General features: G+C 57.5%; 1 protein-coding gene across 4 annotated transcripts in view; it reads left to right on the top strand.

Moving 5' to 3' along the window:
* Positions 1–13952, top strand: part of LOC309891529 (major vault protein) — a 16428-nt gene extending 2476 nt beyond the window's left edge. For all 4 annotated transcript variants that reach the window (XM_082785890.1, XM_082785891.1, XM_082785889.1 and 1 more), the window contains exons 4-17: positions 401–524; positions 603–734; positions 1729–1823; positions 2728–2964; positions 3660–3785; positions 4259–4417; positions 5340–5590; positions 10083–10280; positions 10839–10977; positions 11441–11652; positions 12289–12405; positions 12702–12828; positions 13118–13306; positions 13698–13952. In XM_082785890.1, coding sequence (XP_082642016.1) covers positions 401–524; positions 603–734; positions 1729–1823; positions 2728–2964; positions 3660–3785; positions 4259–4417; positions 5340–5590; positions 10083–10280; positions 10839–10977; positions 11441–11652; positions 12289–12405; positions 12702–12828; positions 13118–13306; positions 13698–13841 — 2250 coding nt within the window. In that variant the 3' untranslated portion in view covers positions 13842–13952. The remainder of the gene's footprint in view (positions 1–400; positions 525–602; positions 735–1728; positions 1824–2727; positions 2965–3659; positions 3786–4258; positions 4418–5339; positions 5591–10082; positions 10281–10838; positions 10978–11440; positions 11653–12288; positions 12406–12701; positions 12829–13117; positions 13307–13697) is intronic.

The raw sequence follows: 13952 nt of genomic DNA, 5'->3' as shown, positions 1-13952 counted from the left end.
CAGTGTGTTCTGTCGCCAAAGTGTCACTCGTGCCCCTGTACTGTCCCCATCCCCAGCCTGTCGCCCACATCCCACATGGTGAAAACCTGTGTCCCAGTCCCCAGGGTTAAACTCAGGTCCATCACAGTGACCCCCATGTCCACCATTTCCCTGCAAGGACCCTTGTACCCCCCTTACCCTCACAGCCCTGTTGTGACCCCGTGTCCCCACCTAGTCCACAGTGACACTTCCCATCTACGTCTCCTGCAGTGACCCCTCTGTGTCCCCGTGTCTTCTACTGTGCCCCCAGGACAACCCCTGAAAGCATCCCTCTCACCCTCCACATCTGCCACACCTCCACTACGATGCCCATGCCCCCACGTTGTCTCACTCAACTCTCTTCTGACACCTGTGTCCCCAGGGTGTCACCCCACTGCAGGTGGTGCTGGCTGACACCGCCCTGCACCTTCGGGCCCTGCTTGACTTTGAGGACGAGGATTCTAACAAGTTCGTAGCAGGCGACGAGTGGCTCTTCGAGGGTCCTGGTGAGCAGGGACACCTTCCTGAGGACCCCCTGGGGAGAGCTCAGGGAGCTGGGGGCTGATGGTGCTGCCTGCATGCAGGTACCTACATCCCCCGCAAGGAGGTGGAGGTGGTGGAGACGCTGCAGGCCACTGTCATCGGGCACAACCAGGCCATCCGCCTGCGGGCACGCAAGGAGTGCCTCGACCGTCAGGGCATCCGCCGCGTCACAGGTAGCACTCGTGGACACCCTGTTGCACCCGGTGACACTCCAGGACTCCCTGGTAGCCACGGCGGCTTCCTGGGTTCAGCCCTCACTCAGTGTTGGCTGGCTCAGTGTCACCCTGTGCCTCTGGTGTCCCCCCCTCAGCACCCAGTGTTGCCTGAAGGCAGCCCTGGGACACCACACCCCATACCCTGGGATCCTCTTCTCCCCCTCCAGCCCCTCTGTGACTCTCATGTCACCCTTCAGCACCCATGGGAGCTCTGTGTCATCTGAGAGTGCTCCTGGAGCCTGCAGCACCCCAACCCATCTCCCAGAACTTCTGGGACCCCAAGCACCCCCGCAATCCTTGTGTCTCCTCTAAGCATGCACGCACCTTCTGTGTTGTCTGACAGCCCTCCTGGGACTGCCAGCATCCTGAGCACCCATGGGACCCCTCCAGCACCACTGGGAGCCCTGTGTCACCCCCTAACACCCATGGGATTTCTGTGTTATTCAGAAGCACGCCTGGGCACCCCTCCCCATGCTGCAGCATGTGTGGGACACTTGCCTCATCCCTCAGTTTGCCTGGGGTTTCCCGCATTCCCATTCCACTGTCCAGCACCCCCTCTCACCCTACAGCACCTCCAGCATCCCTGTCTGACCCCACTGCGCCCCTGTGATCCCCAACACATCCATCCAACCCCCCCCCCATAACCTCCCTCCTCTCCCATAGCACCTGTGGGACCCTGTCTTAGCCCCTAGCCCCTCAAGATTCCCAGCACCCACAGGGCTCCCATAACTACCAGTACCTCCAGCACCCTTAGGATTCTCCCATCTGCCCCCTAGGGCCCTTTGCTCCCTGCATCTTTAGGACACCTAAGATCTATAGGATGCTTAGCACCCTTAGGACCTGCATATGCCCCAGTCCCCTCAAAACCCATCCCATCCCAGTCCCCCTGGGACTCCCAGTCCCCACCCTGCCCAGCACTGCAGCATCCTTAGCCCCATCCCTCTGCTGCCAGGGGAGGAGTGGCTGGTGAAGCGGGTGGGTGCCTACCTGCCTGGTGTCTACGAGGAGGTGGTCGACGTTGTGGACGCCTACGTCCTCACTGACAAGGTACCTGGCATCGTGACGCTTGCCCGTGGTTTCCCCTGCCCCTGCAGATGACAGGGACTCTCCAGGACCTGAGCCAGTATCGTAGCCATGCCCGTGGTGCCTCTGGAGGTCCCTCTGGACTGGGTTTGGGGGTCCGTGTACCTATTCTCCTGCAACCGTGGGTGTGACAAGGATCCTCCAGGGTGGGTGAAGGGTCTTATCCCCCTGATCCATCATGGCACTGTCCCCATTGCACCCATGGGTGATGAGAACCCTCTGGGGGACCTTCCAACCCACCATGTTGCCATGCCCCCTGCACCCATGGGTGTTGAGGACTGTGTGAGGGGCACTGTCCCCCTCAGCTATGCTGTCTTTGTTCCCCCTGCCTCAGGGGGTGATGTGGACCCTCTGGGTATCCTGTCCCCACCAGCTCACCATGACCCTATTTCTGCTGTACTGATAGGTAACAAAGACCTGATTTGGGGGTCCTGTTACATGCTCCGGGCACAGACAGGTGTTAGGGACCTTTCAGGATGGGTTTTGGGGTTCTCTGTCCCTGTTCTCCTGCACCCAAGGTGGCAAGTGACCTTCCAGGATAGGTGTGGGGTACCATCACCCCCCTGTGCCCCCTGCACCCGCAGGTGACGAGGCTCCTTGGGGATATGTTTGAGGGTCCCATTCCCCCTGCTCTGAGCCCACTGTGTCCCCTTTTTCCCTGCACCTGTGGGTAACAAGGAATCTCTAGAGGGTCCAGCCCTGCTGCAATCCACCATATCCCTGTCTTCCCTTCACCCACACATAACAAGGACCCTATGGGACGAGTCTGAAGTCCCATAACCCTGTCACCTTGCCCACACAGGTGACAAGGCCTGGCGGGGCCAGCTTTTGGTGTCCCATCACCCACTGTTGTCCTTCCCTCCCGTAGAAAGCCCTGCACCTGCGAGCTGTACGGACCTTTGAGGATGCACAGGGCCGGGTGCGCCGCACGGGTGAGGAGTGGCTGGTGACGCAGCAGCAGAGCGAGGCCTACGTCCCAGAGGTGTTTGAGGAGGTGGTGGCTGAGGTGCAGGTGACGACGCTGGGTCCCCGGCAGTACTGCGTGGTGCTCGACCCCGTGGGGCCCAACGGGCAGCCCCAGTTGGGCCAGCAGCGTGTGATCAAGGTGGGCACCCCAGGGACTTGCAGGTGACCTAATGTGGCCTTAGCTTCTCCACAGGTAGCAAAGGTGTGGTCCTGAGCAGCTCTAAGACATAATGTGCCCCTAATGTATCAGCGGGGGACAGTAAGGTGCCCCAGGGGTTCCAAGTGTGGACCTCAGGACCTGAGGGTGGCCCCAAGGGCCACTCAGATGCCTCTGAGGGAATCTGGTATATGCATAGGTGTCCCCAGAGGTCTCAAAGGTGGCCCCAAGGGACCCTAATGCATCTCTGAGGCATCCCTTAAAGTCCCAAAGTTATCCCTGAGGGATCCTGGCATGACCCCTGAGGTGCCCCGAGTGCCCCCAAGGAGCCCATGGGTGGCCTTGATGTACACGTAGGCATCCCCAAATATCTCAGTGGTGGTCCCAAAGGACCCTACAACACCTAAATTAACCTTAGTGTGTTGATGAGGGATGCTAAGCTTCTACAGCAGCCCATGGTTGGTCCCCAGGGACTTGAAGTTGGCCCTGATGTACCTGTATACTTCCCTGAAGGTCTTAAAAGTGGTCCACAGGGACCCAAAGGAATCCTTGAGGGGCCCTAATGCCCCCTTCCATATATCCCTGTACTGTGTGTCACCGTACCCCATGCCCCTGCCCCGTGTCCTCACCACATTGCCATTCCTTGCCCTGCTGGTGACACATTCCCACGTCCCCAGGGGGAGAGGTCCTTCTTTCTGCAACCAGGCGAGCGGCTCCAGGATGGCATCCAGGATGTCTTTGTGCTCTCTGAGGATGAGGGTCTACTGCTTCAGGCACTCCAGACGATCAAGGACACCAGTGAGGTGACCCAGGGGGCACCCAGGCTTGCAGGATCACCTGGAGGCACCTGGGAGAAACTGGGGGTCCAGGGAGCCTGGGATGCCCGGGGCAACCAGGAGTGATTTGGGGACAAAGGGGACAACTGGGGGATCCACCGGTGGCTGGATGTCATGGGGGATGGTCGAGTACCTGGGGGCAGGTGGGTATGTGGGGGATGTCTGGGGGATTATGGGGGTCTCAGGGGACACTTGGGGGGACATCTGTCTTTATCATTGGGTCCCCAAGCCAGGTGGGTGGCAGAGGACAATGGGAGGGGGTGCTGTCCCCAAGCTGGCAGGCTGTGGGGGTGCTCCCTGTCTCCATGCCTTCAGACTGGCTGGTAGCAGAGGGCCATGAGGTGTGCGTCTGTCCCCATGTCCCCAGCTAGGGGTTGGGTAGGGGGCCGTGCGTCCCTGCGTCCCCAGGCTGGTTGCTGATGGTATCCCCACATCTCCAGGAGGGGACAGAGGTGATACGGCGCGCAGGTGACCGCTGGCTGGCCCGGGGCCCCCTCGAGTACGTGCCGCCCGCCGAGGTGGCTGTGCTGGAACGTCGCCAGGCTGTGGCCCTAGCTGACAACGAGGGCATTTATGTGCGCGACATCCGCACTGGCAAGGTGCCTGCCCTGCTGCTCTAGCTCCCCTGGAGCTCGTAGCTCCCTGTAGCTGATTTTCCTGTGGCCTCCTATAGCCCATAATGTCTCCTATAGCTGCCTTATAGCCTCCTTTAGCTCTCTGTGGCTCCCCATAATCCCATTACTGCTCCCTGTAGACTTCTAGCAGCTCCTTATAGCCCCCAGTAATCCTTTGTAGTCCCATATAAACGTTTCCCACTCACCCACAGCCCTCTATAGCACCGTGCAGCCCCCACGGATGCCTTTAGGTCCTCCCCATTGCCCTCAGTAGCTTCCTGTAATGCACATAGCTCCCCGTAGTTCTCCAAATCAGCCAGGACTCCCTATAGACCAAGTAATATAGTGAGCTCACTATAGCCCTCCACTCCCACCCCCAGTGCTCCCAGTTCTCCTGCCAGTGTTCCACATTCCTCCAGTGCCCCCATATCCCAATCCAGTATCCCCAGACCCTCTCCCAGTGCTCCCAAAATCCATCTTAGTGCCTCCAGCTCCCTTCCCAGTGCTTTCTATAACCTACCCCAGTATCCCACAGACTGCTTTCCAGTGCTCCCAGTATCCCATGTGGCCCCAGACATGCTCCCAGTACACCCTGGACCCCCTTTCAGTACCCCCCGTCACCTTCCACAGTCCATCCCAGGGCTCCCAGTATCCCATATATCTGCTTCCAGTGTGTTCAAACCCCTGTTCAGTTCCCCCAGACCTTCCCAATGTCCCCAGACACACCATTCTAGTGCTCCCAGTGTCCCTTATACCCATCCAGTGCCCCCAAACTCCCAATGCTCCCAGTGCCCCTCCTAATGCCTTCATACACCCTCCAAGTGCTTCCAGTGCCCTCCAAATCCCTTCCCAGTGCCCCCAGCGGCCGTCCCAGCCCAGCGGCACCATGAGGTGGGTGTGAATGCAGGTGCGGGTGGTGACGGGCCAGACCTACATGTTGACGGAGTCCGAGGAGCTGTGGGAGAAGGAGCTGCCCCCTGGGGTGGAGGCACTGCTGGCCGAAGCCCGTGGAGACCGCACTGGCCTGGATGCTGGGATCCCCTCCTCCTCGAGCCCGGATGCTGAGGTCCAGCACCGTGACCGCACCCGCGCCGTCACCTACCAGGTGCCCCACAACGCTGCTGTGCAGGTCTACGACTACCGGGAGCGGCGGGCACGGTGAGCACCTGTGGTTGTGGGCATGGCGGGGCAGGGACGTGGTGGATATGGTGGGGGGGACGCAGGAGGAGGATTTGGGCACGGAGGTGATGCAGAAGGTGGTGCTGGGTTTAGATGATGTTACTGTTGGCACATCTGTGGTAGGTGGCCCCACTGACCGATGCAGAGCCCAGTGTTGGTGGTGCCAAGCCCCAGGGAGCAGGTGATGGTGTGGGGACTTGTGTGTCCTGGGCATGTCCTAGGCATGTCCTTATGTTGTGGGTTTAACCCTGGTAGGCTGCTTGGCACTTGGCACCATGCAGCTGCTTGCTCACATCCCCCAGTGGGATGGGGGAGAGAATTGGAAAGGTGAAGGTGAGAAAAGCCTCAGGTTGAGATAAAGTTTGGTTGGTAAAGTAAAAGCTCTGTGTGCAAGCAAGAGAAATCTAACAATGAGTTCATTTACTCCTTGCCATCAGCAGGTGATGTTCAGCCATTCCCAGGGCTCATCAAGTGTAATGGTTACTTGGCAAGACAGGTGCCAGCATCCCAGATGTCCCCCTTCTTCCTCCTTTCTCCCAGCTTTTATAAAATACAAACTTTTATGACATCATACGGTTTGGAATAGCCTTTTGGCCAGTTGGGGTCAGCTGTCCTGCCTGTGTCCCCTCCCAACTTCTTGCCCACCCTGAGGCTCCTTGCTTGCAGGGCAGCCAGAGGAGCTGAGAAGGCCTTGGTGCTGTGCAGTTCGGCAATAGCTGAAACCTTGGTGTGTTATAAACACTATTTTGGTCCCAAATGCAAACCACAGCACCATGCAAGCTGCTTTGAAGAAAATTAACTCCATCCCAGCCAGACCCAGTGTACTTTGGCATGTGACCCTTTGCTTGTCCTTGACAGGGTGTGAAGTCGTGCTGCGTTTCGAGTTGGCCATGCAGGGCCCTGGGGACCAGGTGACAGTGTAGGGACTTGTAACACATCCTTGGCAGTCTCTGTCACGTAACTCCTGTCCTTGATGTGTGATCCCACAGGCTGGCGATGGGCCCTAAGGAGCAGGTGACAATGCAGGGACCTGCATGTCATTGCATGTCCTTGGCATGTAACTCATGTCCTTGGTGTGTCATCAGCATGTACTGGCCCAGGATAGTGTTAGGCCCCATTCTGGTGGTCCTGAGCCCTGAGGAGCAGGTGGTTCAGGAACCTACCTGTCATTGCGTGTCCTTGGCAAGTGGACGGTGTCCATGGCATAAAGTTGGTGTGTGCAGGTACAGGGTAGTAATAGGCTCCAAACTGGTGGTACTGGGGCCTAGGGAGCAGGTGATAATGCTGGGACACTTGGCATGGCATGTCCTTCATGTGTCTAGACCACTCATCTCTGTCTCTGGTGTGTTGTTGGGTGGTTCTAGGCCCTGAGGACTGGGTGACAGCGTGGGGACCCATGTATCCTAGCATGTGTCTGCAGCATGTCCTTGGGTATGATCCATATCCTTGGCATATCTGTAGCATGTGACCCTGCAGGCTTTTGCTGGGCTCTGAGTTGGCGGTGCTGGGCCCTGGGGAGCAGGAGCAGGGACCTCCATGTCATGGCATGTCCTTGGCATGTGAGCTAGACAGAGCCTGTTCCTAGCAGATTGGTATGTGCAAACTCTGAGGAAGGCAAAGGCTGGAAGCTGGAGATCTCTGATGCCAAGAGGAGTTGTCCTGCTCCCCAGCTTGCAGCTGTGTAATAAGTTTGCTGCTCTCAAAGCTGAGGAGTCAGGATCTGGCTGTGTTTTCAAATGAAACATCTGGGCAGACTGATCCTGAGCCATGTAGGAGCACTGGGAGGAACTGGTGAGTGATGCTGGTGGGCATGCTTCAGGGGATGGAGGCAACCATTGGTCAACCTGGTCTCTTTTGCTGTCTGCTAGGAGCCTGGATCCAGGATGCTGTGGAAGGACTGCCAAAGCTAGTCCAACCCTCTGGACATGATTATGGGGAAAGAAAACACACTTTCTGGGAAATGAGCACGTTGGGGAGCCTTTTCTGAAGGGTCTGTTTCCTAGTGCATGCAGCATTGGGGTATCAACAAAAGGAGTTAGAGATCTGTGTTCAGTTGCAGGATATGAATGTCAAAGGCAGCCATGGTTGCAGTAACCCTGAGATGGTGAAGTTCAGGCTCCTGAGGGGAAGAAGCAAGACAAAAAGCAAGATCACAAGCCTGGACTTTAGGAGGGCAAACTGGCTTCTCCAAAGACCTGCTTGTGAGAGTCCTATGGGATTCTGAAAGCTTACCTCCTCCAAGCTCAGGAGCAGTCCATCCCAAGAGCAGGAAGTAGGTCAACAATGTCAGGAGATCTGCATGGATAAACAAGCCTGGCCAAACTCACACACAAAAAGGAAACATACAGAAAAGGGACAGGTAACCTAAGAGGAAAATGGAGACACCGTTCAAGCATGTAGGGTTGCAGATTGGAAAGCCAATGCTCAATCTGGCAATGGATGTCAAAGGTAACAGGAAGGGCTTCTACAAGTACAGAAAGGGCAAAAGGAAGACAAAAGAAAATATGGGCCTAGTGCTGCATGAAGCACGGGACCTAGTGACACAGGATGTAGAAAAGGCTGTGGGAATGAATGCCACCTTCGCCTCGGTCTATATCAGACACACCAGTCTTCAGGTATCCTAGGCTCTGGAGACCAGGGAGAAAGCCTGGAGTAAAGCATGACCTTGGTGGCAGAGGATCAGATTTGAGGATACTTAGGCTAATTGGGTGTATATATAGTTCCATAGGCCCTGATGGGGTGCAACAACAAGTGCTGAAGTAGCTGGCTGATGTCATTGCAACACCTTGCTTGGTGATCTTTGAATGGTCACGACAACTGGGAGAGATGACTGAAGAATGGAGGAAAGCAAGTGCTACAATTTTCTTCAAGGGCAAAAAGGAGGAGCCAGGGAACTACAGGCCCGTCTGCCTCACCTCGATCCCTTGGAAGGTGATGGAGCAGCTAATCCTGGCAACCATCTCCAGGCACAGGAAGGACAAGAAAATCATCAGCGTGGATTTACCAAGGGGAAGTCAGGCTTGATGAACATGGTTGGTAGCATTCTGTGATGAAATGACTGGCCAGGTAGACAAGGGGAGACTGGTGGATATGGTCTGCCTGGGCTTCAGGAAGGCCTTTGACACAGTCCCCCATAAGATCCTTACAGGCAATCTGCTGCAGCCTGGGCTGGATGAGCACAGAACAGGGTGGACTGAAGAGTGGCTCAGCAGCTGAGCCCAGAGAGTGGTGACCAGTGGCATGGAGTCTGGTTGGAGGCCGGTAACTGGTGGTGTACCCCAGGGATCAGTACTCACTCCAGTCATATTTGACACCTCCAGTAATGATCTGGACAGTGAGGGGGCAGAGTGGATCCTCAGCCAGTCTGTGATTTATACAAAGCTGGGGGGAGTGGCTGAGATGCCAGAGGGTCCTGCTGCCGTAACACAGGAGGGTCTGGACTTGGATAGGCTGGAGAACTGGACAGGCAGAAACCTCATGGAGTTCAACACAGACAAGTACAAAGTCCTGAACCTGGGGAGGGACAGTCCCACACGCCATTTATGCTGGGGCTGCCCAGCTGCAGAGCAACTTTGCAGAAAATGTTCTGCAAAATGTGGTCCTGGTGGACACAAAGTCCAACATAAGGCAGAAATGTGCCCTTGCCACAGTGACAGCTAGTGGTTGCATTAGGCAAAGTGTTGCCAGCAGGTTGAAGTAATGCACCTCTCTGCTCAGCATTGGTGAAGCCACACCTGGAGCACTGCATCCAGTTCTGGACTCCTCATTACAATAGAGACCTGCCCATCCTGCAGAGAAAGTCCAATGAAGGGCCACAGAAATGATGAAGGGCCTGGAGCACGTCTCCTGGAGGAAAAGCTGGGGGAGCTGGACTTTTGAGCTTTGAGAAGAGAAGGCTTGGGTCTTATTAATGTAGATAAATACCTGAGTGCCGGGGTGGTCAAAGAAGAGGGAGCCAGGCTATTTTCAGTGGTCCCCAGTGCCAGTACAAGAGACAATGGGATCAAACTGAATCATAAGAGATTCCCTCTTGCTTTTTCACTATGAGGGTGACTGAGCACTGGCACAGGCTGCCTGGAGAGGTTGTGGAATCTCCCACCTTGGAGATATTCAAAAGCTGTCTGGACATGGTCCTGGGCAACTGGCTCTAGGTGGCCCTGTTTGAGCAGGAGGCTTGGACAAGGTGATCTCCAGAGTTGCCTTCCAACATCAACCAGTCTGAGATTCTGTGGTTCTGTGATAAGTCCTTGGTGTGTCCCCATCTTGTGATCTGTATCCTCAGCATGTGACCCATGTCCTTTCCATGTTCTTGTTACAACACAAGGGAGTGTTGGGCTCCAGTGTGACTGTGCCTTCACCCATGTGTCACAGCATGTCCTTGATGTGCCAGGGTGGTATTGGTCTCCGTGGTGCGTGTGACAGTGCTGGGACCTATGTGTCATGGCTTTGGCATGTTCTTGCTGTGTTGCAGGGTGGTGCTGGGCCCTGAACTGGTGGTGCTGGGTCCTGGGGAGCAGCTGACGGTCCTGTCCCTCTCAGCAGGCCGCCCCAAGCGGCCCCATGCCCGACGCAGCCTCTGCCTCCGCCTTGGCCCTGACTTCTGTGCTGACATCGTGACCATCGAGACTGCTGACCATGCCCGCCTCCAGCTCCAGCTGGCCTACAACTGGTGGGTGAGGCTTATGTTGGTGGGCCATGGGGATGGGTGATGAGGGTGGGGGCCTGGAACCATCTCAGGTAAATGGTGTGGGATGGGATTGAGCTTGAGGCTTGGGGACATGGCTAGGGGCTGGGGGTGGGGTTGGATTTGGGATAGTCTTGGACACTGGGGATAGGGCCTTGAGCCCTGTGGGGTCAGGACTTGGGCTGTGGGGTCATGGTTAGGCTGTGGGTGGCATTGGGGTTATTGGGCAGTGATGCTGCTTGGGCAGGACTGGGCTAGGAGGACAAGGAGGAGGTGGGGCAGGATCTGGTGGAGGCACTGACAACAATATGGGGACAGACCAGATCCTGGGTCATCACTGGGGACAAAACCTTTAGTTAGGGAGCATGTGCTAGAGCCAGGAGGTGCAGCTTGGCTGTTGGGTAGAGACTGATGCTTTGGCCTTTGGTTGGTGGTTCTGGGACAGAGGTGGGTTATGGCAGTGGGAGTAGGATCAGGCCAGGATCAAGGACCAGGGTGGGAGCACTCTGGCGTGGGAGAGACCTGAGGACACTTTCCTTGCAGGCACTTCGAGGTACCAGAAGAACCGAAAGATCTGGGGCGCCTCTTCAGTGTCCCTGACTTTGTGGGTGATGCCTGCAAGGCCCTGGCCTCCCGTGTGCGTGGTGCTGTTGCTGCCGTCACCTTTGATGACTTCCACAAGGTCTTGTTGGTCATACATATTTTCCCTTGGTCAAGCCCAAGTACCCCCACTTTCACCTGCATCACCAGTGCCTCCACCCCCTCCTCCTGCCATGGTACTCTGGGTCATTGGTGCACCATCCTGTGTCACCTATGCCCCCACATGTCTTCCTATGTTGCATGTGTGACCATGGTCCACTCAGATTCAACATCCCCCCCCAACACTACGTGTGCCCCTTCTGTGTCACTCGGCATAACCTTGTGGCTCCTGCATATTACCCTGGGTCTCCGTTGTCCCCCTGAGCCTCTGATGTGCCCAAGAGTCACTGGGGACATCAGGAATTTCCCAATGTCCCAAGAACTCAAACAGGCTGTTCTGCTCGGCTCTGTTTGGCATCAATGAAGCCCTGTATGTTCCCCAGTGTCCCCACTGCCCCAACGGCCTCAACATCCCCAAGTGACGCTGATGTCCCCAATGTCCCCAGAACTCAAATCGTCTCATCTGCTCAGCTGTGTTTGGCTTCGATGAGAGTGGGCGTTTGCGGGAGCAGCTCCGCTTTGCCCCCAATGGGCTGGTGGTGACAAGCGTCGACATCCAGAGTGTGGAGCCTGTGGACCAGCGCACCCGCGATGCCCTGCAGCGCAGTGTCCAGCTGGCTATCGAGATTGCCACCAACTCCCAGGAGGCTGCTGCTAGGTCCCCATGTTTCCCCATATCACCTCATGTCCCATGTCTTTCTCCAGTGCACCTCACAGTTTGCTGTTAGGATCACCACTAACTCCCAGGAGGCCAATGACAGGTCTCCCTTGATTCTCCAAAAGTCCCTCCATGTCCCCAAATGTTTACTTTTGGCTCTCCATATGCCCTGTGTTGCCATATCCCCGTTTGTCTTCCCCACATCCCTCATGTCCTCAAATGTCCTCCATATCCCCCATGTCCCAAAACTTCCTTCCATGTGTTTCCACATCTCCTACATGCCACATACCCTCAGCATGCCCTGTTTCCCCATGTTCCCAACATGCCCCATATCCTCATTGCCTCCCCACACCCCCAGTTTCCCCCATATCTCCAGCGTAGCCTGTGTCCCACCCTGTCCCCAGTGTCCCATACATCACAGAATCACAGAATTGTCTAGGTTGGAAGAGACCTCAAGATCATCGAGTCCAACCCCTGACCTAACACTAACAGTCCCCACTAAACCATATCCCTAAGCTCTATGTCTAAACGTCTTTTAAAGACCTCCAGGGATGGTGACTCCACCGCTTCCCTGGGCAGCCTGTTCCAATGCCTAACAAAGGGATACATCTCGCATCCCTTGGTCTCTGTCAACAGGCATGAGGCAGAGCGCCTAGCGCAGGAGGCCCGAGGACGCCTGGAACGACAGCGCCTCCTTGACCAGGCTGAGGCTGAGCGGGCACGCAGAGAACTGCTGGAGCTCGAGGCTCTCAGGTCAGCCATCTCCTCGTTATGCACTGCCCTGGGGGCTCTGAGGGCTTCTGCTTGCCCACAGGCACCGGGTTCTTCCACCTTCCCAGCATGTACTGAGGTCTTCCTCAGTGGGTTTGGGTGTACCGGGGCCCTCCATCCCCCCACAGTGTGCTGGGGCTCTGCAGCTTTCCCAGGGTGGTCCTGTGGTCCTCCATCTTCCCGAGGGCACTGGGGCGGAGGTGTGGGGCTGGGGGTGGAAGGTGTGGAGGGAGGGGGTGCGGCCCGTGGCGGGCACGGTGTGTGACACAGCCCCACAGCGCAGCGGTGGAGAGCGCGGGGGTGGCACGCGCAGAGGCTCAGGCCCGGGCGGAGGCTGCCCGCATCGAGGGCGAAGCTGCCATCCTCCAGGCCAAGCTCAAGGCTGAGGCTATCGCCATAGAGACGGTGCGTTGGGGGCGGGGCCTGAAGGGAGGGGGAGGGGCCTGGTGGCAGGGGGTGGAGCCTGACAGAAGGGGGAGGGGCTAATTGTGCCTCAGGTGGCCTGGGGTTGGGGAGGAGCTGGGATGAGGGGGTGGGGCTGTCCTAGGGGGCATGTCCCGTTCTAGCCCCGCCCCCTATGATGGGGCATATAACCTATGAGCAGCATGCCTATGGGCTCAGTGGGAGGGGCCTGTGGTGGGTGGGCGTGTCTTCCAGCAAAAGGGGGCGGGCCCTATGCATTCTCCACCCCCAGGAGGCGGAGCTGAAGCGGCTGGAGCAGGTGCAGGCGCAGGAGGTGCAGGCGCAGCGGGCCCGGGCGGAGGTAGAGGCGGCACGGGCCCAGGCGCTGGCGGATGTGGAGGCCTCGCGGGTGCGGGAGGTGGCCAAGGCCCTGGGTCCCGACACCATTCGGGACATCGCCCGGGCTGGGCCTGAGCTGCAGGTGAGTAGGGCGTGGCCTAAGAGGGGGTGTGCCCTAAGAGGGGTGTGGCCATTTTGTGGGAGGCGTGGCATCAGGTATGGCCTCTTGGAGGGGTGGAGGCTGCAGAGGCTGGGCTCTGGCTTGGGGGGGTTGGATCCCTGGGAGCGGGTGGGGCTTTGTGGGTGTTGAGCCTTGGGGGGCAGGCTGTTGGTAGGGGTCTCCATGGGGCGGGGTCTCCATGGGGCAGGTCTGAGTGGGGAGGGGTCTCCGTGGGGCAGGTCTGAGTGGGGAAGCGGCTCAAGGAGGACAGGGCTTCCAGGAGGCAGTGCCTGCTTGGACTCGCTGGAGAGGGTATGGTCTGCCAGGGTTGTGGTGTGCTGGGAGGGATGACCAGCACTGTGCCCATCTCCAGGTGAAGCTGCTGCAAGGCCTGGGACTCCAGTCAACCCTCATCACCGATGGTGCTGCACCCCTCAACCTCTTTACCACTGCCCGGGGGCTGCTGGGCCTGGCAGCTCCTCCAGAAAACTCCAATTCCCCAGCCTCTGCCCTCTGAGGACCTAGGCATTTGGGCCTTCCCCAGAGACCTGGGTGTCCTGAGCAGCTGGAACCTCCCATCCCTCTTCATGTGTTTCGTTTTCTCAGAATAAAGCAAACAGATTTCAGC

Source organism: Aythya marila (assembly GCF_965140915.1).
Source record: "Aythya marila genome assembly, contig: HAP1_HAP1_SCAFFOLD_158, whole genome shotgun sequence".
In the NCBI taxonomy this organism is placed as follows: domain Eukaryota; kingdom Metazoa; phylum Chordata; class Aves; order Anseriformes; family Anatidae; genus Aythya; species Aythya marila.
This window is presented reverse-complemented; position numbering and strand designations above follow the sequence as displayed.